Raw genomic sequence first — 22,902 nt, 5'->3', positions numbered from 1 at the left:
GTTGCATTGTCACAAGTGACCACTAGATGGCGTCAGGCCACCATTCAGTCCACAGTATGTGAGCACGGCCAAATAATATCGTTGCGTCTTAAAGGCACAGAACGTGTTACAAAGTGTAAACAAATCCGCTACTATCGATATTTGTAATTAATTGGACCATTTCTGTTATATTTCTTTAATATGGACTTCAGGTAGAAAATAAAGCAAATTAATTTGAACTGAAATCCACTGTGATTTTAATAATGACTGAAACTATGATGAAATCTAACCCAAAAGTTATTGTTACTGAGCTGTTATTGTTATGTTATTCAAGGCAGTAATGGCTACAACCATTATTTTAGCTCCATTGAAACGCCAGACTCATCGAGTACATTTTGGATGCTGAAGGTGATTGGCTGTTGTTCAGCCCAGCCTGTCTGCCAATCTGCAGATCTGCCTGCTGAGGAGATCGAGGGCGCGGAAGGGATTAATCACTGCAACCTTGCCAACAAGCTTTTTCCGCCTGTAGACCAATTACATAACCGTATTATACAATAAATACATCTCCAGCAAACCGTAAACAGTGATCTAGGCGAGGAAGTTTGTCTACACGCTTTAGAAAGAACATCACAGCTCGGAGTTCATCGTGCATCATCATCATCATCATCTGGCCCCCACTGACACTGTAGGTTACGCGTCGCAGGTCTCCTCCTCTGTCTCCTCCTCCTCCTTCTGCTGCTGCACCACCTCTTCCTTCGGTTTCTGCGACGTTAATCGAGATCAAACTGAAGGTCCAAAGATAGTCGAGCCTGGCTGCAGAAGACGCGCCCACTTTCGACAACGTTGCGCACTTCTTAGGAAAGAAAGTATTGGTCAGTCTGAGCGATCCAGTCTTGGCTCCACATCCAGAGGGGGGTTTCATGGGAAGGACACGGCTGCTCTTTTCCTCTAAAGTCAGTTTTAACAAGTAACCGTCCAGATATGGCTCTGCATAAGATCTTTCGTGCTGTCATAATGGGACCACCGGGGTCGGGGAAAGGAACAGTGTCTGGGCGCATAACAAAAAGTTTTGGACTGAAGCACCTTTCTAGTGGGGACATTTTGAGAGCAAACATCAACGCCAAAACCGGTAAGACAGTGGTGCGCAATCTCAAACACGTATTTAAGAAAGAGTTTATATATGAGCTGAATGCGTGTTTCTTAAAAGTTAAAAGACTGCAACACGAGATTATTTGGGATTTGCATAATGTGTCACCTGTTGAACAAATAGACAGACGCTTAAGAAACCTCATTTCACGTCACCGTTTCCTGGATGGTTCGTTCGAAATGATCCACATAATTACAAAACACCACTTACTAGAATGTTCAAAAGATAAGCAGATCAGCACGCACACGCACTAAAACTCCCTTTGCAGGAAGTTAAATTATAGTGTGAAAAGTAATGTGGACTACCGTGATAACAGCGCCACTCCTTCCACCAGTCTGACTTCTTATCTTACGTTACGTAGTACAGAGGCTGAAATGGGATTGGATTGAAGAATCTGCGTTCACTTCAGGCAAGGTCAAACTGGTTAGCAGGGTTATAGAGCGTGTTGTTTCATGTTGATACTTCAAACACTCGAACTCCTCCACATTTCCTGAACTTTGGAAGGAGGCCCTTTGTTTCTCAATATCACCTTGGATGAAGATAAAGAGGGATGTAAAGATGATATGGCTGCAGCAGGTGTCTTTTTACGGATGTATGACAGAGGGACTACTGCAGGTTGGAGGATTTTACAGCAGTAATGCACAGTTAAAGTGGGGTTTGGGGTGACTGTAGCTGTACAGCCAGATTTAAAACTATGCACACTTGCATGCTTCCTCAGGTTCTCATATACTTTTCATACTGTCCACATGTGGACATTTTCATGCTCCTCACCTGAACTAAATCCTTGTGTTGTTAGCAGCTGTGCAGCTCCAGTGGAGCAACTGGCAGGCACAGCAGATCTTCTTATTGACATTCTCTGCTCACATTTTCCCAAACAAACCTTGGATATGAACCAGCGATCTTCCACTCCCCAAGACCGTATCACAAGTCATACTGAACTTTAGAAAAGCATTTTTTTTGGGTGTTGGCATTGCATATAAACTCTGTCACAATGTTTTAACCGAGTAGTTAAGTTGTCACTCTGCCAATACTTGCCTTGCTAAAGTAGTAATCATGCAAGAATGCATTTGCTTTCTAAAATCCTTGTTTAGGGCTCATTTTTGCTGTCCCAAACAACCTCAGCATGCAGGCTTTGTATTTACTAAACACAAAGGAAACAGTAATGTCTTTGTATGTCAAAGCAACACAGAGTAGCGTAATGTCTGTGTGAAATCCCAGTTGTTGCCTGTTGTTTTATAGTCAGTCTGACCCTTTTGTTTCAATGTGACATCACATCGTTAGCAAGTAATCACATTCATATCAATAAGGCTTGTCAGGAAATTCCTTCTTCATCTGGAATATGACCGATTAAAGTGGAAGTGGAAGGGGGAAAACCTGTCATGCCTTAACCTCCTACACCCGGATTATCTTTTCAAATAATTTTCCATAAAGGAGTTTTTAAGTTAAAAAAAAAGTCCTGCAATGTGTCGCAGTGCACACATATTCCTCTATTTGACTGTACTGTACCAAAGCTGCACTGATATCTCAAATTGAATTATACTTTTTGTGCATCATTTTATATGCATTCTCCATCTTTTTTCACATCTAAATTCCACTCTGTGGTGTTGAACAATGCTTGGATGCATGTCTTAAAACAAAGGGTTGAAGCAGCTAAAGACATTCAAAAGTGAATATTTTTAGGGAGTACGTGAATGTCATGAGACGCCTTTAGCGAACAGGTACAGCTAATCTTTTCATGTTGTAATTAAAGCAGCCAATATAGAGTATAAACAATATCCTTCTGTATAAGTCTGTGTGCTTCTGTGTGTGTGTGCGTGTCAGAGCTCGGCCTGTTGATGAAGTCCTGTATTGATCAGGGTCAGCTGGTACCCGATGACGTCATGTCTCGCCTCATCCTGAATGACCTGAGAGCACTGGACCAGAGCAGCTGGCTGCTTGATGGTAAGTTTATATCACAACTCATTTCTGATAGGATATTTCGGTTAAACTGAGACCGTTATTCACAGTTACATTCACATTTAACTTTAAGTGTTTTGTATGGCCTGTTTTTAGATTTGTGCTTTTAGGAGAACATTTTCCTAGACATCATTTGTTGCTGTTTGTTTGCTTCTGCTATTTAAATCAAATCCTGGTACAGTTATTTATCACACCCTTCTTTCCCGTGCCTACCTGTCTCTCTACCAGGCTTCCCTCGCACAGTATCCCAGGCAGAGGCTCTGGATGACGCCTACAGTGTGGATACAGTCATTAACCTCAATGTCCCTTTCCAAACCATCAAACAGAGGTTGACCTCTCGCTGGACTCACCTTCCCAGTGGCAGAGTTTATAACATAGACTTCAACCCACCTAAAGTCCCTGTAAGCACATCTTCTCTTTCTAGTCAATCCTCCACTGATTTAGATTCTGGGGAAGTATTCACAAATACTCTCTCTGTCAGAGAGACATCCATAAAATATGAAATGTGGTCACACTCCACCCTTGACTTAGAAGTTGACTTCCAAAAATGTCATCACTTCCTCATTTTATCCTATTAAACATTTGCTTGAAATGTTGTCATAGTTAATGTATGAATTCTTGGGTTATGGCCAAAAGTGTGTGTGCTGAGGCTGTTTTATTGAAGTTGCCTTTGACCAGCAGAGCAGAGACAATACTTTGTGTTTATTGAGCGATGTTTCCAGTCCTGTCTGTGTTGTGTCTGGGCTTCGGGCTGGACAAAATGCTATGACTGTGGACGAGTAAAATGGCTAAAAGTTACAGTGCCTTAAGCATTTACTTAAACAACTCTGTCTCAACAGATTCTTTATATTTTCTTTCTGGTAAACATTCATTACATTATATTCTCATGTATTATTCAGAAGGCATGAAAACTGAACAAAAGCATTCATTTAATGAGTAAATATGGTTACAAAGTACTGTTACAGAATGATGTACAGGTGTCGTTTTTGAGTAATGAAGTAAGTGACATCTGTTTATGTGTTTTCTCCAGGGTTTTGATGATGTGACGGGGGAGCCTCTGGTCCAGAGGGACGATGACACACCAGAGACAGTCACAAGGAGACTGAAGTCCTATGAAACCCAGACAGAGCCAGTCCTAGAGTACTACAGGTACTCTAAGCACAGACAAATCAAAATATACTTCCACCTACGTGCTTATATGTTGATATCACTTGGACTTTGCTTTTTTACAATAACCTATTTTGTACCCCTGTACCAAGAAACTCAAGAGGAAATCATTATAATAAATATAAAAGTATACTCCACTCAAAGGCTACAGGCAAATGCTACTGAACTTTGGTCTTGGGCCTTGTCCTTCCTTGTCGTTCAACACAATTGCTTGCATGACAAAAAAAAAAAACTGCTTAAGAGCCACTTTCCAGGAGGACAAGCTAACAAGTGCAAACACGCATTTCACAAGAGTCCTTACACGAGTTAAAAGAAGACACAAATATTAACTAAAAGTCAGGCAAGAAATACAGAAGTACAAATACTAGAGTTATGAGACTGTGGAACCAGTGTACAAGTGCATTCATCATAACTGCTATTTTTGGACTAATTAGGCAGGAAAACAAAATACACTGTGCTCCCTCAAACCACAGGGATGTGCTTAGCAAGTGCCCCACTTATTTTTACCACAATGTTTGAGAGGCTGTTCATCATCTGAAGGAAGTACACAAAGTGATAGACTGGAAATGGAAAAGTATAAAAAGTGTTGACTTTATGGGATCATCAAATATTTGACCATATTATTATTATTATTGTAATATTTGAATGCTGCTTAACATAGTTTATTCCCTGTACAGAATATTTTAAGGCAATACAGTAAACAGTAAATTCAATACAATACATTTAGAATATGCACATATTTTTGCTGTGTAATATTGGGGGAAAAACGGTCAGCAGTGACTGTAATAAAAAAATATTTTTTTGTGTTTCCCCTCCAGGAGTAAAGGTGTACTACAGACCTTCTCTGGGACAGAAACCAACAAAATCTGGCCGCATGTCGAGGCTTTCCTCCACAGAAAACTCTCCTCCGTCAACCAGAAAGTTGCATAGAAAGCCAGAACAGAAGGGCACAAGAAAGGTTAAAGTTTACCATGAGAAACCACTCTGTACGCATTGATCAATCAGGAGCCACTCTCTCTGAAATACAAGGAGAGCCATCTGTGTAATAATACATTCTAAATGTTCAGAATGAGGAGCAACCTCAGTTTATGTCAGGAAGTCATGGTAAGACTACAGACATTGTGGGGAAAAACTCCACTTTTGAAGTACTTACGGCTCTACTGTGGTGCCGTTTCCACAATGCTGGAAAACTCTCAGGATGCATGCAAAAAGATCAATTATTCAAAGATTCAATATTAGTCCTTTTAATTTAAAAAAAAAAATCTCCTTATTGGTTAACGTGCCTTTATAAAGGCAGGAGACATCACCGAAGCAAATATCAAGATCTTGTACAATCCAAAATCAAAGTTCGATTCCCGAGAAATGTTTATATTTATACGAAGATAGGAATCGTTTTAATGGCATGTCCTCTGGTGAATGCAAACAACTATTAGGAGTGGAGTCATGTATACACTTTTGCCTTTAAAGGTTTGCTAAATTCAAACATGACTTCTAATTGTAGTTGATGGCAGCAACAACGAAAAATAGACAACACCGAGATATCTTGAGTTAAATAAGAGACTAAGATTTTTTTCATTAGACATCCTGTGAAAGCAATATGTCATGAACTTATTGCTCCAACACAACAGTCCAAATATGGCTTTGGGACTGTTCTTATAGTGTGGGTAACTGCCCTAAAGGGATACGTGCCATTTTCCGCGAGTTATTGTAAATTCACTTTTCCACTCAAGTGCCTCTTGCTGCTTTTGAATGTAGACTTTTAATCTATATTTTTCATATGGACAACAGAGTGAACAGGCTAATATATAACCTGAATACACTTATCATATTAAATACCAGTCTTAATTGTTTTGTCTTTCAAAACACACCACATTGTTTCCATTTTAACCAGGCATTCCACCTTGTTTTGAACAAGTCTATGTATGTATACCAATATTTGCCATTTAATGTGACTTGAACAGCAGAAAACCTTATTGATACATATATTAACTTAAAATATTTCAAGCAGTTTATCATCTTGTCAAGGTTGATCTGCAGTTCTGTGTTTTTGCACCTTGTCTGAAGAATGTTTCATCATGTTAAAAAACACAGAAATGCCAACATGCCTTACAATGTACTGTACACTGATGTGTTCACCTATAGTGAATGTCTCCTATGTGTATTTCTCAACACTTGAATTTTTAAAAGCACATCTGCTCTTGATGGACAACTTACAGCTGTGTGTTTATTATGAATTATAATAAACTTCTGATACTAGTTAGGCTACTGTATGTAGTATATTATTATAACGTTACACCAGGATAAAACAACTAAATAGCTTCCCAATCACTGTTTAATTGGATTGATTGTGACAGTTAACACACCTGCTCCAAAAGCAGACAGTTAAAACAGTACTCCACCGGCTGAGCGTTGTGCTTCAGTAACACAGTTAGACTCACAATTGGCAGTTACAAACACAGACAAAGAATTCAAATCAATGCAACAGAAACAGAGATATTGTTTTATTATTCCACACAAACCTGGCGCCTACTTTGCCCACAATGCAACTCGGGCACAGACAGATGGTGATTCAGGTGTTGTGTGCCAGCAGCAGCTAAAGTCCCCCCCTCGGCTACTGCTGCTAGGCTCAAGCCCATACGAGAAGCGGACCGCAGAAGTCTGCTAGCTCACCTCTATGTAACACTTCTTTTTTAAAAAAAAAAATTAAACCAAACCTATAAAACTGTTTTATTCATTTATCAGACTCGACGCAGCTCCATCTGGAGCCGCAAAAAGCTTCCTAGAACTTAATGCGAACCTGCAGTAGTGACCAGTCCTGCGCAGGACCAGGTCCAGTTATCAGGCCCTTCCCACATCTGTTTCACTCAAACCAGCACATGCATGCGGTTCCTAACTCTCTTCCACGTTAACACACGGAGGACATGTTCTCTATTTCTGACAGTGTCCTCTTTCTCTCAGGTAGTGGTGGCTCCTTCACTGGCACTAGCATCTTGTCTTTAGTAACATTAGCCTCCTGGCTGTCACTGGCTGGTAGCAGCTCTCTGAGCTGAGTGAAAAAGTTGGTCATTTCATTGTTATTTGGGTCTAAAGCCCTTACCGGCTTCCTCTTTTCTTCTTCCTTCTTCTTTTTGTTTGTTACTAAATATAAGGTGAGCATTTTGGTTCAAGTGACATGCAGCATTAAAAACAGTCAAGTTAGTTACCATGTAAAGATGGCACCATTTTAGACTTCTTAATTTTGAACCCGTCAAGAGGATCCCGATTTATAATTAATGCACGTCAACAAAGGAATGTGGCAACTGACCACAAGACACAGATATTGAGGTTTTATATTTGAGCTTTCAACAGTGGCAAGAGAAGCCAAATGTTCTACTGTGAATGACTCATTTTCTTAAAGCTCACAGTTCTCACAAGTCTTTCAATCTCAGGGTTGCAAATATTGCAATAATTTTTAGATAATTTGGGAAGTTAAGACACTATGGACACTGACCACAGGTTCAGTACAACAGAATAAGCCATATGATTATCTTGCATAGTTGATTAGTCACTGTGGACAAAAAGAGAAAAAAGAAACACAATTAGACCACTAAAGCACATTGTTTTAGCTTCGATGCTCACAATACCTGTTTATGTTTACAGTATTTATGATACATCTGCGAACTGCCCGACACTAGCACTGTATGGTAAAGTAGACACAATGACCAGTGAGATAACACCAGGTGCACTGTAGCATCAACTATGCATCAAATAACAGCTCTGACTCATAAACACGCGTATCGTACTTTAATGCATCATATGGCATCTTTAATTCCACAGCCTGCAATAAGTCTTACTGATCATGTTACTCAGCAGATTTTCACACGGATTTTAGCTGTCATGTTAAACAATACTGTCATCATTAAGGGTGACAGTTAACTCTAAGCCTAATAAATCTGGCACAACCCTCGAAACCAAAGTCAACCAACAACAGAGTACAAAAGTAAAACAATGCAAAATGTCACACATTTCAAAACACAAACTCAGCCTACAGCCTACCTGTAAAATAAAAATTCTTGATGACTGGGAAGAAAAATACAGTCAAGTGCTTCACTCATTCCACCTTGGCCTCTTTTTTTAAAACGTTTTCTGGTTTGAAGAGAGAAATATAAAGTGCAGGACACACATTCAGATGCATTCAGATACAAATATACAGTAAAAGTCTTTGTGGAGAGCTCAGCCCCCCGCCCCCCCCCTCCCAAACCCTCCCTTCCATAACGGTGCTTTTTAAGCTCCTGCTCAGGTGCATAACCAAGAATCCAGAAGTTTAACCCGCACAACACCAACAACAGTCTGCACAGAGAACTTGTAGCTATAAGGAAACTGGTGGTTGTGACTCGGCTGAATACAGATGGCAAGCTGGTAAAGAAAATATAAGAAGGTTTTGCTTGGGCCCAAAATAAATACACAAAGGCCTTGAAGGCTTAGTAAGCCTTTTATGTACTAAGAGATCAATTGATTTGAACTCTATCAGCTGCATGCCAGTTGTAACTTAAGGCTTTAATTATACATAAACAACACAGACACACCTTAGAATATGGATAATTCACATTTACACCCTCAAATATCCTGATATAATTGGGTTGACTTTGTCCATCTAAAATGCAAATTTGCATCGAAAGCTGTGTGCTTTGCCATGTAATAAATACTGAGTTATCACTGTCACAAACTGAAAAGCATGCCGCATAAATAACAACTGACTATTGTTAAGAAAGGCTGATCAGCTCCGTCACAGCAAAGGTCAATGTGAGCCACGGCACAACAATTACTGTCATAATTGTCACGTTTTTGTTTTTTTTTTTCTAAGTGGACAATGTGGAAAGTCAATTGATTTAACAGTAATTTTGTATGTTTATCTACAGATTTAAACACTAGATAAAAATCTGAACATGTAGTGGTAATGGAGGAAATCTTATTTAACATTTAAGCTTTATGCTCCAGACAACACTAGGAATACTTTTCTACATCACTCATGATATGTGCATGTAGATCTGCCAGTCAATGGGGTTATGTTAAGTTTAGAAATAGAAGGGTACTCTGAACACTGCAATCTTAACGATTCACCTGAGGTAGATTGTGGATGCCTTCGAGATCAATGACGATATAAGATCCTCCGACTGCCCACCCCCTTAAACATTAAAACCACTTTTGTCCTTTTAGAAAGATGCAAAATGACACAAATGGTTCAAGTGTTCAAAACCAACAATGTAAGCTCCTACTCTGCATTTGCATAACCAATCATTTTTAGTAACTTTTGTTGCTACCATCATGAACACCTGTTTTGTCTGACCCCCTCCTAGACTTCATTCCAGCCTAACAAGTTAAATGCTGGGGAAAACACGAAAAACCACAACTGAATTACTGTATACTTTACAAATTGAGACATGATGCCATTAAATAGGGACAAACTGCTTCTGCTTATTGCAAAAAATAATAGAAGATGTGAGGCCATACATGTCTGTACCAAATATAAAGGTATGACAGCTATTATTCTGGACATAAAACCACAGCCTTGCCTTCAGGTGAACTGCGTCCCAAACGTGCTCGGAAGAGTCTGATCACAAATCAAACAGGTCACAACTGCTGAGCAACCACCTCCTACGTCACAGTAGTTACTGTACACTGAACCTGTAGAAACACGATCAGGTAGTCTTACTTTAGTACACTGTATGTATTAAATGCTCACCACTCATGCGTCTGTCATTCTTCCCTTATACTTGACACGATTCATTTTAAGCAGCTATAACGATGCTCTTCAGATGAGTCCCAGTGAGCAGTACTCATACTCACACATAACTGACTTTGGCCCAAAGATTTTATGGGTTTAGTATTCTTTGTGTTGTCTGGATTTTTATTTTGGATTTGTCAACTTGTTGTTTTGCTTTAATTGACGAATGCTTCCCTTTTTCAGAATACCAGCTTGAAGAGTGTAAGAACTCCATCTGTATAACCAGGGTTACAGCACAACATATGCATTTAGCCACCAAGAGACCGCGGAGGAACCACGTTCGCCAGAGGCCAACCACAGTGATATACCAACCTCAATGAGAAATGTTTACCATCAGTGCAACATTATTTCCCGCAGGTTCTCCACTGAAATTTTCACCACAAAAGATTAATCATTTCTCTGTTTATTCCTCTTCTGCACTGGTGTTTTTCAGGCGGGTCTGCTGTGTGAAGGGGGCTTAAAATTCATGTAGTTCCTTAATGGGGAGGCTGTGGAGATGGGAGAAAAGCAGGGGCCAATCCTACAATCCCTACGAGGTCTCCATCATGCGCATATCGTCTGTTTCTGTAATGTCATCCTTTGTCCACAATCCGGTCTCTATGCAACGCTTGACTGGATACTCTGCCACCTAGTGGACGGAGAGAAGAGAGGGAGAGACGATCAATAATCCATTCACAGGTGAGGACTGTCATGCACAAATTAAAATCAAAAATAGGTTTTAACAGCACTGGAGAGATTCTAGGGGATTAAGCTACTGTTGCCTGGTTAGAGGATTATAATGGTTACGTAACTGCACTCTGCCTCTTCAACACTGATCTGACCTAAAACTAACATTTTGAATTTATCCCAAACAAATGCTCTTTATAAATAGACAGCTTCGCATGTACACATGCTCCTCAGAGACTGACAGGAGCTCAAACTGAGGGTGAGGAGAGATGCTACAAGAAGGAAATGGCACAAATCCAAATGCAGGTCCTAGAGAGGCAGGCCTCAGTTTCAACAGGCTCAGTCAGACTCCTGGGTAGCCAATTTCCCTCTGTGGGGGGAGAGGAGGAGGTTTTTTTCTTCTCTCCGAGTAGATGTTTGGCAGCTAGTCAGGCTGTGGGGCCAACGAGGGGGAGGAAGCCTCATTCTCTCTCACTCAACAAAAGGCTTTTACACTACAGAGAGATTAGTTTACTAAGTAGCCGTTAGGCAACTTTCACACTCTACGTCATCTGAATATTGAAACGCTTTCCTTAAAATAAAATATCTTTTATGCCTGTCATTAGTTTACACTTTCATATACAATGGGCCTTTAATGTGTATGTGTGTAAGAGACAGACAACTCAGGGTGACTCAGATGAAACCTCTCCTTTTCTTTAAAATGGCAGAGCTGCTGAAGCTCCACTCATGTATCCAGGAAACAAAATGATGTAGCATAATGTTCTTCCAAGTGGGAATTTACCTGAGCTGCTGATGAATATAGAGCGGGGACAAAGACGGACTGATGGCAGGCATGAAGGTAGTATCTATAGTTTAGACTTGGGAAATACGCAAACACATCAGGCTGGACAATGTGGTCTGGAAATAATATTGCAATGTTTTAAGGGTATATAGGGAAACAAGGCATATTTCTTGATATTTTGAAATCTCCTCTAAAGTACCTCATGAATGCTTGATTTAACTGATACATTTTCAGGCAGATTATTAATCCGCCTCAGCGGGTCGTTCACTCATACAGGCTCACAGTTCCGATTATTTTAAGTCCCTTTCACATGTGTGACTGGACACCAAGTTGACTTAATCCTGCAGTCTCACTAGTACGAAGTCTGTGTGATGTCCAACTGAGTCCATGTTAAATTTATTGTCTTTTCCCAACAGGTACCACTGCTAGATTGTCGAGCTTTAGCTTCGGACATCACACAACCAGCGAGCACCTTTGACTGAGTCATGCAAAATTAAAGGTGCGTATCAAGTTTCTACTGTGTGGCAGAAAACTGGGCTTTCACTTTAGGTGGTCCACAAAGACTTTCATCTGGTCTCACCGGTTTGTGGGCTAATCCATGTTTTTCTAATTGCCATGATGTCCCTGGTGCTGTCAGAGTGTATGAAAAACACATCTTGAAACTGAACATGAGCAAGCAAAAATAATTTGCTTCTTCTGTGTGCTGACAATTTACAACCTGACAAAGATGATCTGTATTGAGTGCAGTATATCAGGGGAATAACATATAATCGGTCAGTGGTGCCACCTCACAGCTGTGTGGGGTAACAGCATGCGTGTATGAGCCTCAGCAGCAATGGGGAAAAAGAGAGAAGGAGCACTTACTGGAGATAAAGAGTCCAGGGCTTCTTTGGGGTCGAGTCTGCGGTTTGTGTCAGTGTTATGCTGTTCAACGCTGTTGACTATATCGCCTCTGCTTTTGACTGTGTATTCTCTCACTCTGTATTTAAAGGCCTCAAGCTCTGTGTGGAAGACTTCTAAGTAGACGTCTTGTCCATCCTACATGGTAACAAAAGCAAAGATACAAAGAAAAGGAATACGAATGGCATAAAGCAAACAACACCTGTTTGACATGGAATCAATCAGGCACAGAGCATAGCAATGTCTGTAACACAAAACAAAATGTATTCCAGGTAGCCTGAATCAACAGATTCACTATGTGCACACAGTATTAATTAGATTTGTGCGTCTTACTTTGGCTTTCTGGAAGAACTGTCTGAAGCAGCCTCGAGGATCCTGCTGGGAGTTTGAAGCCATCTCCAGAATGAACTGCATGACTACAGCTTGGTGAGCCACCTGCTCCATCAATGCTTCTTTCTGCAGGAAACGAAAACAATGATTTTATGTCTGACTGTTTAATAGGTCGTCCTCTCTCGCCTCTTGAGCTGTCCACTAACCTCAAAAACACTTTTTCCCCTCAAACACTACATTTTTCTGTCTTGTTTCAAATCATTTGTGCTGCATAATTGATGAAATCTTAACACTTATCGTCGATGCAATATGTGCTGTTTACAGCCTGTCTAACAGAAGACATTTTAAATGGATGATGGCTGAATTCCATTTTTGCTGCTCCAGTTTGTCTTGCACATGCTGACTCACCGTCATGACTCGCTGGTACACTTGATTACAACAGCGCCATCCTTACTGTTATTAGTAACAGCACTGTCAGTGCCTGCAGATGTCAGTGCACATACTCAGGCATGTGGTTCCATGTTTCCACTGCTTTTCTAATTTGACTAGCTAGGAGGAATGAGCTGCGCTGGCCCTGCTCATAATAAAGGGATACAACACGACTCTTATAGTATAAGCTATATTAGGATTTGACTCAAATGTCAATAATAATTAGCAGGATAAATTCCTTGTTGGTTTGGTAAAAAGATAAAATAACACTAGCCGCCTTACCCCTTCTTGCTGTAGTCGGATGCACCACAGAATTAAGTAGTTTGCCGTTTCCTCACAGATGATCTGAGGTATGTCTGCAAGGAATCGCTGACTGTCGTCCCATCTCCGCAGCATACCTGATGAATGGATAGAAGAAAAAAAAAAAAACATAATTTCAGATTCACTGAAAAAGGACCAAATGGGTGATCTCTGTATGTGAAACTATGGTCAAACAAAAGCTTGTTGCTTGCTACTGTTTTGTACCTTTCATAAATGCAAAACAGAGACAGTTTTGTATCATTAGATGCTTAAGCTCATGCAGTTAACCTTTTCACCTTTCAGCCATAACTTCTGAGGGTGAGACTAGTCATATTAGAGACTTCATATTTGGCATCTCACTTACCAAAATGCCTGAGCTCTTTCTCATACTTTTGAAGAAACGTCTTGCACTTGTCCTGATCCCTTTCTACTTGCTGATTTGGGACATTGATGATACTCTGGAGCAGATAGACATTAACTTTTGACTTTGCTACATGGTTAGTATACAGCAGGTAGAGACAGTCAAATAAATATAAAAAAATGTTAATAGACATCATTTAAATGTTCTGATTGCTTTTATTTTTCTAGGTCACGCTTAACATGTCACAGTTGTTCACAAGAATTAAAAAAAAATAATAATAATTAAAAATCCAAACTATTTGCAAACTTACCTTATCAAAAACGTCCCAGCTTCCAACAGCTCCGAGCACAGGACTGCGGCTGGGCTCCTGACCTCCCAGCATGCTCTCCTTGCGGCGCCACTCCTCTTCAGTGTGTGTGAGCTCACTGGGGCAAGCCAGAGTCCGAGCGCGTTCCTGCTCGAGGGACTCGGAGCTGTGGACGCCTAGAGAGCACAGTTGATCCTGGGCCTCGGCCAGCCTCCAGCTGGAGACGATAGAGGCCTTGACACAGCGCTGCTGGCTCTGACACAGTGACACCATGGCGCAATCACAAAGATGCGATGATGCTGACTGGTGTGAGATCAGGAGAAGACAAAGACATTAGTACTTGAGGAACATACTGTCAGTGACTCAAATTAACAGTAGATCTTTTGTCCTTATTCAGGCAAGCCCTTATTATTTCCACATTTATTACACATTTATCCAGTGTTATTGTAGTTTGTACAAATTACGGAAGGAAATATTTCCCATCTCAAAAAAAAAGATCTACACTATCTACTAGATCAAATTAGCATATCAGAGCAAACACTTGCATGCCTGCAAGAATCCTGTGGTAGTAGTGTATATTAACTTGTTCAAGCACAGTCTATCAGTGTTTAGGTTGAACATGCAAAAATTGCTATGCGGAAGTCACAGTCATGACCTCTTCCTGAGGAGACAGGATTGGCTCTACTCGCTCTGAATCACAAATAAAATGTAGGCCTTTTGCTTTTAAAGCTTTCATGACCACAACCATGCAGTATTTGGTACAGGGCGGGGCGACAGGGCTAAATATAAGTCAATGCTTGTTTCCACTTTACACGGCGCATAGCAGCCAGTATGTGAGTACCGAGGATCTATGTACTATCTGACGCGGATTTCAGCAACGTCCTGACAGGGCGATGACATTAACAATGATATGTTTACCTTGCAACCGTGCGTTAAAGTGGAAAACAGCCAGCCAGACTGTGCATATCTGGGTTAGCATTCCCTATAGTATGCAGCCTGGACACTAATGTTTTGCACCATGACAGTTGTTGGATAACTACGATGGCAGCTGCTCCCCCAAATCTAATATAATAATGCCACAGTGGCGAAGGAAGAAACTGGGAAACGGAATAAAAAAATAAATCTAACACTATCGAAAGACAGGTAAATACTGCGCTGCTAACTGACAAGCAAACGAACTTGGCAAGAACACACTCCAGTGATCCCTAAATAGGTTTAGCTAGTTAGCATGCGTTTAACACCATTCCGTTATGTCTGTGATGTCAAGTAAGGTAAAAGTCTTTCGCCAACAACCCGGTCACTAGCATGAGCTAATTACCTGTTGGTGGGGATTAGTACCACTGAAGCCCCTGGCTGTAGAAGACGGTTCACTGTCATACTCTTCACAGGAGTAAACTGAAGAGCCTTTGCTCAGCCACTCCATAACTGCTAAGCAACTAGCTGGCTAGCTTTGCTGTGAGATCCAGCAGCTAATGCTAACTGTATTGGAATAAACAGTAACAACGTTGCTCTCCTCGATCAGCTGTCAGCCAGATTTATGTTTGATGCCAATGTGACAATTCAGCAGAGCCCACGGCGGAATATGATGCAGAGCGGCGATGAATTCAGCTCCTATAAATAACAGCGTTAACTATATTTACAACAGAAACTGACTGGAGTACAGCGGACCGCCGCTACGTCATTTTAAGTGGTGACACGCAGAGCACGTGGTAAACAACATCGACCACGTGACCAAGTGTCGCGCAGAGTAAAGTTTTAAGAACTGTTATATGTTTACCTACATTACACAAAGATAAATGACTATTGAGGAATGAATGCATAAGGCCCATTCATATGTTCAGCTATTTCTATTGTGTTCAACTGTATTTTCGATTTTGTTATTCTGTTTTGTTGTTTATGTGGAAAAGAAACTCAACTAACACAAAAATATCTGCTCCGCGTTCCATGACCAGAAGGTGGCGATAGTGCACCTTGATCCTGCTTGACAGTCTTCACTCAAAACCAAGTAGTAGACCAAGAATGAAGAGGGTTTAATTCGCCCTATGTTTAGTTTTACAGGCAACCTTACCAACAGAATATTCATCGCTCCTGATTAAACGCAATCAATTAAATATCTGAACTTGTAGTTATGTATGTTTTCTGTTAGGGTTATAACATATTTCATGGTTTCGATCTGTAAGTCTTGACGAATAAAGCCGGATTTGTGTAGAGTGTGAGACCATGACACTGCCTGGGAGGATTTACTCTGAGTAAAAATTGTTACAAGTAAAAAAAAAACAACTACTGAGATATTGGTCTGAAGTCCCCACTATAGACTGTGTATTTAAAGTTAACTAGGTAGGTACTGTAGTCCACCTGATGTTAACTTACTGGAAGCAAATAATACATGGTGAGTCCATTCACATCGACAACGCATTATTGTAATTAAATATATTTCGTTTGCTAACACACTAAAGTCGACTGTGTATCGGAGCCCAGCTTGACAGCCTAGCACTGAGTTTTGAGCTAGCTTGAAGTGAGTCACGAGCTAATCAATACAACGTCTCTGTTGGCGCTGTTGGTGTTTTGGTTGGCTCTAACACCAGAAATACTCGAGCAAGTACTAAATTAACACTGTGACTGATGCCACCAGAAGGTGCTGCTTAATTTGTCGGAGCCAAACAAGCTAATGTTTGCTAGCATAAAATGTGAGTTGAAGCAATGAGGAAGTAGAATGTGTCTGATCACCTCTAGGTGGGGATAGAAGATAATACCAGGGCTCTGTTTTCTTGCTCCTCATGCTGTTGCACGGACAGGGTTAAGTGCCAATGCCTGCCTCTAGAGGCTACAGACATTTAGACAAGGAGAAACAACCAAACTTCAGGCCTAAAAAAAAAAACATCCTCCGGCTGAAATCAAGTCTCATAGCCAGCTGGCATCTTGCCCTTTCTCAGGCTGCTGTTCCCACAGGTTTCTGTGTGTGTGCCTGTGTGGGCAGGGATGATAATATCAGATAAACTGGCTAATAATCATATATATTTTTTCTCACTTTATTTTGGTGTCATTTAACTTATCACAGTAACATAATTCAAGATACTGCAAAATTGTTGCCCAAAATAGTTGGGAATAAGTTCATAATTTTACAAACTATACATAAAGTAATCTGTTTCAGCCTCTTAGCTGGTGTGGTGTGCAATTGCACATTTTGCAAATAAAAGTATCTCTACTTTTATATTGTGACAGTGATATATTTGTACAGTTATGGTGGAGTTGTCCTGTTTATAGTGCTGTGTTGTTATGTGTGCCTTCCTCAACAGTGTGACAGCAGCATACCATCCTGTGGACACAAATGAGCCATACTACTCAGGAGACAGAGGGTGTGTATCACAGTTTTACACATAATTCTTTTTCAATATTTAATATAGAAACAACAAAGGAGGTTTAATTGTACGGTGGCTGTGTGTATGCAGATCCCAAAGCTTCAAGGCATATTTGAGCAGAGTTTCCAGTGAAAATATATACATTTTCTCTGATGCCTTTGTGTGTGTGTGTGTGTGTGTGTGTGTGTGTGTGTGTGTGTGTGGCATCAGGAACTACAACTGGAGTTTCATTACACAGGCTTGTGTTGTATAATGACAATTAATTGAATCTTGAATTCATGTCAGGCAACATATCATTTTTATGGTGGTGTATATTAAGGTGTGTGTATTAACATGCATTCTAATGAATTTAGCAGGTAAAAATTAACTTTATTATCAAAATAATCTTGGGCCTTTTGATAGATGAAATGTTAAATCCGAACTAACAGTTGTTGTAACACTTGTTCAGCTACAACAGTTTTTTTAAAGGTATTCCATATTGTAATAGATTAATGTGTTGCCACAGCGCAGTGAATTGTAGCTTTGATTTGTAGCTTTGTTTACACGTTTCTTGGAAGGGCTGATTTGCTGAACACAAGGAGCTCAAGGGTTGTACAGTGATATCAACATCATTATTCTTTTTTTTTCCACTGTTGAGCCTGTAGGTATGTGTCAGGTTGCATTTGGATAGAAACCAAGCTGTAGTGGGTCAGTTCTGAAGAAGTAATTAACATGTAAACACTGCTATAAAAAGCATCAAATTCTGCAAGTGCTTGTACTCTCCTCATTTTCAGGATTTTGTAATGGCACCTGTTGAAAGGTTTTTCTTGCACCTACAGCTGAATACAAAAGGAGAGAAGTGCTTGTAGAAGAATGTTGTGGCATCCTTCCAGTGGAGTTGAGCCACTTGCAAAACCTCTGCCAAGTCACACTGAAGCTGTTCTGGTGGCTGTAGTGACACCAAATGCCCCATTTAGACACTTGATCTTTGTGTTTCTTTTATTTTGGCAGCTGCCTGGCAACAGGCAGTTAGACCTGCCTGTGGATTTAATCTCTGTCTTATTTTACCAAAATTAAAGTTTGACTTTTATTGTTTTGTCAGAGTGGGAGGTTAGGATAGTATACAATTACTTTAAAGCCTACTTAGTGTAAAATTAGGTGTTTTCTCACGTTTCATATTATCAAATAATAAAAAAAAAAAAATCACTCTGTCAGGGGTGAATGAGTTCAGTACTGTACGGGTGTCCGTGTGTATTTGTGATGGAGGTTATTATGTTGTAGTGAATGGGGAGCCTACAGCTCTGTCATTCACCCACAAGCCAAGACTATAAAGAAGCTTCATGCTCCACATTCCTCTCTTCTGCTCTCCTTCTCTCCTTCTCTATCCTCCTCTGTGCTCACACGAACAGTCAAAGTGAAGTGAAGTGGGTTGTGCTGTTTGTGTTTGTGTGAGTCTCTGTGCACGTACGCATGTTCACCAGTGGGATGAATGGGCTGGAGTGGGGTGTCTAACAGCAGAGAACCATGCAGAACAGCAAAGGAAACTCTGTAGCCATTCAAATGCTTGAAATTCAAGGGCCTTTCAATGGATTGTTGCTGTGTTTTTTTGGATGTCGTAACCCATTTACTACATATCCAGTCTGCTTTGCTGTTTTCTATGGTATGCTGTAATGTTGCTATCAAAGCTGTGGCGTCATGGTGAGATACTGCAGTGTAGGTTTGTTTGAAAGGCCTTTGTTGCTTTAGTAAAAGCAGATATTGCATTCATTGAAGTGGAGTACAAACAGTTTCTTGATCAACTTCAAACTAACTGGAAATAAATTTTTCATGTCAAATGGGAATTATCTCAGTGTAGTCATTGTCTGAAAGGTAGTAAATGCATTTACAAAAATCTGAAACTAATATATATTATAGAGAGTGACTGACACTAATGTTGACCGTGCATGATTTGTACTAACAAACACAACAATGCAAAAACCACTGGTGAAAACACAACTGGCATTTTTTAAAATGAAAACGCTATACCAAATGAGAATCTCCTGTTTCATCTCATGTTTAAAAGGCAACATGTCAGGCCAGCAGAAATACAGTGAAGAAAGAGGCCAACACAGAGAGAGAGGCAGAGGTCTTTTGGTCTGCTTTCCCAGGCTGTGCATCAGGAAGGCTGTATTTTTTACACCATGACCACCGCATAGCCCTTTCCTGGGGAAATCCGAGACAAAATCGAGAGAGGCTGCTGCAGGGAGGGAGAGGAGAACAGGAAAACTAGTCCTGGGAAGGGAGGGGGGGGGGTATGGGGGCAGGTACAGTGGAGCCCACACAGCATGAGCGACAGAGAAAGGAGCTGGTACTTTTGAGAAGGCTCAATGGAATACATGCACAGGCAGATGGATAAAACGTCAAGCACACATGCATGCTTACATCTCTCCTTTGTTCTAGGCCTCTTTACCCACTGTGGTCTTCCAAAAAATTATGCCCTGAGAGTTGTCCCTAGAGTATTTTGGCTGCAGATTCGACTGGAATGCAGAGCTAATGCCAGGTTCCTCTACTATCCAACTAGCATCAGCTGTTAATCCGATGTTATGGCTGCTTTGCTATGCCTGTTAAAGAAATAATATTTCTCGTTATGGCTGCTCAGCTTTGCCTGTTTTAACGAACAATATTTCCAGTGTATTCCAGTATATCACATTACCTATAAGCTAAGATTTAGGTTGGACACAAAACATGGAATTTCAAGACTTTTTGGAAGCAAATGTGACCTTTTATTATTGTGACCACTACTTACTAGAAAGGGCAAATCAGCTTTGTGGTTTACAGAATGTTTTTCATAACCTGTACCAAGCTTGCTATTTGCATAGCAAGGTAAGGGCAGGTACAGCCAGGAAGAGCTGATTAAAAAATGTTTTTCCAAGCAGGCTATCGTGCTAACTGGAAAAAGTAAATGTCCCTGGAGGCTTCAGCAAAAAAATGTATTGTAATTATTGACAAAATGACCCATTTGCATAGCCTCTGCATTTTTCTATTTTATTTATTTTTCGGAATTAGATCTAGAGGATTTGTATCTTGCTAAGGTTTCATCTTTCCAAATTGGAACTCTTAATGAGGCCCCATAGGCTGTTTCATATGGTTAATTAAGAAAACAACTAAGAAGGCAAATAGGTTTGATACCTTGACAGGTTGACTGAGGTCAAAGGTCAGAGTGAAACCCCACCTCTTCTCTGTGTGTGTGTTTGTGTGTGATCCCCAAGGTCTTGACCCTGCCGTGCTGAGAGATGAACTCTTGGAGGTATGGAACCGGAAAGATCTGCAGACGGTGAGAGTCACTTTCACAGCATGTGTCAGTTCCACACATGCAAGTGTGCATGTGTGTTTACAGTGGTAGAGAGATAGAGTATTTGTGTGTCTGCAAGAAGCACTTGCACAGGAAGGAAGACGAGAGAGAGATTGGATACCAGCATGTTTAAATGACACTTACCAGTGTGTGTGTGTTTGTGTGTGTGTGTGTGTGTGTGTGTTAATGAGGAAACCAGAGTGTCTGTCTGTAGGAAGGAAGGAATTTGTGTTGCACTGAATGAACTTGAGATCTGTGTGAGGAGGATATTGAGTGGATGACATCTGTTTTGCAAATTAAGACACAGCGCAAAGTATTTTCTCACACAGATATTATTTTCATTCTCTGTGTAGGAAGTTTCTAATGCCGGAGTTTGCATTCTTTAGTTGAGAGATCTAAAATGTGTCACAGGTTCATGTTTCTGCTGGTGTTAGGCAGGGAGATTAGCTGTTTGTCTTGACCGGCTACTTTGGTTTGGATTTTCTAAAAATTCATGACCTGATTACAGGTTTCTACAATATAATTGAATAGTTCCCATTTTAGTTACAAACTAACTGAGATTATGTCAATGAATACCGTGTGGGTATAATAAGAATGACACACACTAGGTCCTGATTTGTATAAATCTACTCAAAAATAGGATTGAATATATTAAAAAAAAGATAAGCTGTAATGTTTCATACATTTGTCTTATCTCTCTCTTTACAATTTTGGTTTTAATTCACACCACTCCCTCCCCTTCCCCACAGCTACGTTTGGCAGCCCTCCAGGGATTTTCAAAGCTTTCCGAGCCTCTGGAGGCCTTGCTAACAATCCTGGAGAGCTGTCCAGGCAAACAGAAGGGTCGGAGCCACACCCTCGGCCATCACATCCTCATGGAATTCCAGACATGGTTAAAGGAACATCCGCAGGTTGACAAGTTTCAAACAAACCTTTTTAAACCAAAGAAATGTATTGCAGAGTCGCAGTTTTTTTTCTGTTTGTGCCACCTGCTGACAATGAGTTTTACGTTTGCATTTTTTTAACAGCTTAAAGAATGAATCAGTTCATTTGTGCATGCTGTAATGACTTGGCTTATATGTTAAAACAGTTGAAGAGCCATCTTTGTAAGCTGGCAGAAGACATGCATCCTACCCTATAATACATGTATATATATTTGATAAATGCAACTAGGTGTTAAGTTGTCACATTGCCTGAGTCATATTTACAGGTGTTTTGTCAAACACCATGGCGACATGTTAAGATACCAGCGCATAAAGGGCCTTGCATCTTGCATTCCTGTGTACGGTACATTTTTTTTTAATCACTGACCTCCTGCTGACCCACCTGCAGAGCCGCATGTTACCACTACCATCGCAAGTGGGATTACTTCCATTAGTTCCAGCGGTTATTGCTTTATGGGCCATTCTTGTTTTCATTCCTCCTTTCATTATTAATGTCCCTCCACCAGGTGACCCTGAACTCACTCTCAGAGCAACAAGCAATGGCGCTCCAACAGCGGGCTCTGGGTTTGTTAACGGACGCCCAGGCTAGCTTTGTAGATAGTCTCATGAACATCTACCAGCTCAAGTCCCTGGATCTGGCCGTACTTCGACTGCACATTATGAGGTTGCAGTCTCTTAACTGCTACAAAGAGGTGTGTGCCTCATTTATTGGGTAGCCAAAGTGAATGAATGCTGAAACAAAATATTTACTTTTACAAAAAAAAATAAAACATTTACAAAATTAGATTTTTCACTTTGTGTTTTTTACAGGCAGCAGTGATCAGCACAAAGCTGCAGTTACAAAAAGAACTGAATATGGAGGAGGTGAGACATGATGTGTCATGAGCAGCTATTATACTGTATTAGTGTGCTTAAGATCTAAAATTTTCAAAATGGCCTCTCTAAAATGTCTTCCCAACTTTAATAATTGTCGTCTCCAATCTTCTCCTACAGATGTGTATACCGCTAATCTTGCAGAATAAGTTTCAGTTGGCAGAGTCCTTTGTCACAGACCACAGTGATCTAGAGAAACAACTGGTGACTCTGCTAGACTCGTGGTGCCATCCCAGCTTCAATGTGAACGACGTAAGGAGGTATGGAGCATGGGAAAACATAATGGAACATGTGTGTGTTGGTGCACTGCTATATGAACTCATATGGTT

At 40.5% G+C, this 22,902-nt stretch overlaps 3 protein-coding genes across 9 annotated transcripts in view; 2 read left to right on the top strand and 1 right to left on the bottom strand.

Moving 5' to 3' along the window:
- The first annotated feature begins 583 nt into the window (after nucleotides 1-583).
- On the top strand, nucleotides 584-6,505 carry ak3 (adenylate kinase 3). 3 transcript variants are annotated; one of them, XM_046375034.1, is made up of 5 exons: nucleotides 584-1,108; nucleotides 2,948-3,067; nucleotides 3,311-3,483; nucleotides 4,113-4,231; nucleotides 5,068-6,505. In XM_046375034.1, the coding sequence occupies exons 1-5, from the start codon at nucleotides 961-963 to the stop codon at nucleotides 5,177-5,179; spliced, it is 672 nt and encodes a 223-aa protein (XP_046230990.1). In that variant the 5' UTR covers nucleotides 584-960; the 3' UTR covers nucleotides 5,180-6,505. The 3 variants fall into 3 exon arrangements, with proteins under 3 accessions (XP_046230990.1, XP_046230992.1, XP_046230991.1); XM_046375036.1 differs by having other exon boundaries at nucleotides 974-1,108; nucleotides 2,983-3,067; XM_046375035.1 differs by lacking the exon at nucleotides 584-1,108 and adding an exon at nucleotides 1,165-1,741.
- Nucleotides 6,506-6,737: 232 nt separating this feature from the next.
- cdc37l1 (cell division cycle 37-like 1) lies at nucleotides 6,738-15,790 on the bottom strand. 4 transcript variants are annotated; one of them, XR_006841842.1, is made up of 9 exons: nucleotides 15,406-15,790; nucleotides 14,091-14,390; nucleotides 13,784-13,877; nucleotides 13,402-13,517; nucleotides 12,694-12,816; nucleotides 12,325-12,498; nucleotides 10,326-10,641; nucleotides 8,285-8,374; nucleotides 6,738-7,796 (listed from the first exon to the last, which is right to left on the bottom strand). XR_006841842.1 is itself a non-coding variant. In XM_046375033.1 (7 exons), exons 1-7 carry the CDS (start codon nucleotides 15,508-15,510, stop codon nucleotides 10,543-10,545), a joined length of 1,011 nt encoding a protein of 336 aa, XP_046230989.1. In that variant the 5' UTR covers nucleotides 15,511-15,790; the 3' UTR covers nucleotides 6,738-10,542. The 4 variants fall into 4 exon arrangements, 1 of the variants encoding a protein (XP_046230989.1); XR_006841840.1 differs by having other exon boundaries at nucleotides 8,285-10,641; XR_006841841.1 differs by having other exon boundaries at nucleotides 6,738-8,374.
- A 318-nt stretch (nucleotides 15,791-16,108) lies between these two features.
- The window catches only part of exd3 (exonuclease 3'-5' domain containing 3), a 35,936-nt gene continuing 29,142 nt past the window's right edge, over nucleotides 16,109-22,902 (top strand). Inside the window, exons 1-7 of one of the 2 annotated variants that reach the window (XM_046375026.1) lie at nucleotides 16,109-16,424; nucleotides 17,384-17,443; nucleotides 20,674-20,738; nucleotides 21,506-21,667; nucleotides 22,207-22,392; nucleotides 22,511-22,564; nucleotides 22,694-22,833. In XM_046375026.1, coding sequence (XP_046230982.1) covers nucleotides 17,416-17,443; nucleotides 20,674-20,738; nucleotides 21,506-21,667; nucleotides 22,207-22,392; nucleotides 22,511-22,564; nucleotides 22,694-22,833 — 635 coding nt within the window. In that variant the 5' untranslated portion in view covers nucleotides 16,109-16,424; nucleotides 17,384-17,415. Of the gene's footprint in view, nucleotides 16,477-17,383; nucleotides 17,444-20,673; nucleotides 20,739-21,505; nucleotides 21,668-22,206; nucleotides 22,393-22,510; nucleotides 22,565-22,693; nucleotides 22,834-22,902 lie in introns of both variants that reach the window. The other variant, XM_046375025.1, reaches the window with a different exon arrangement.

Source organism: Scatophagus argus, chromosome 20 (genome assembly GCF_020382885.2).
Source record: "Scatophagus argus isolate fScaArg1 chromosome 20, fScaArg1.pri, whole genome shotgun sequence".
In the NCBI taxonomy this organism is placed as follows: Eukaryota; Metazoa; Chordata; class Actinopteri; family Scatophagidae; genus Scatophagus; species Scatophagus argus.
Note: the sequence above shows the minus strand (reverse complement) of the source record. Positions and strands in the feature narration are given on the sequence as shown.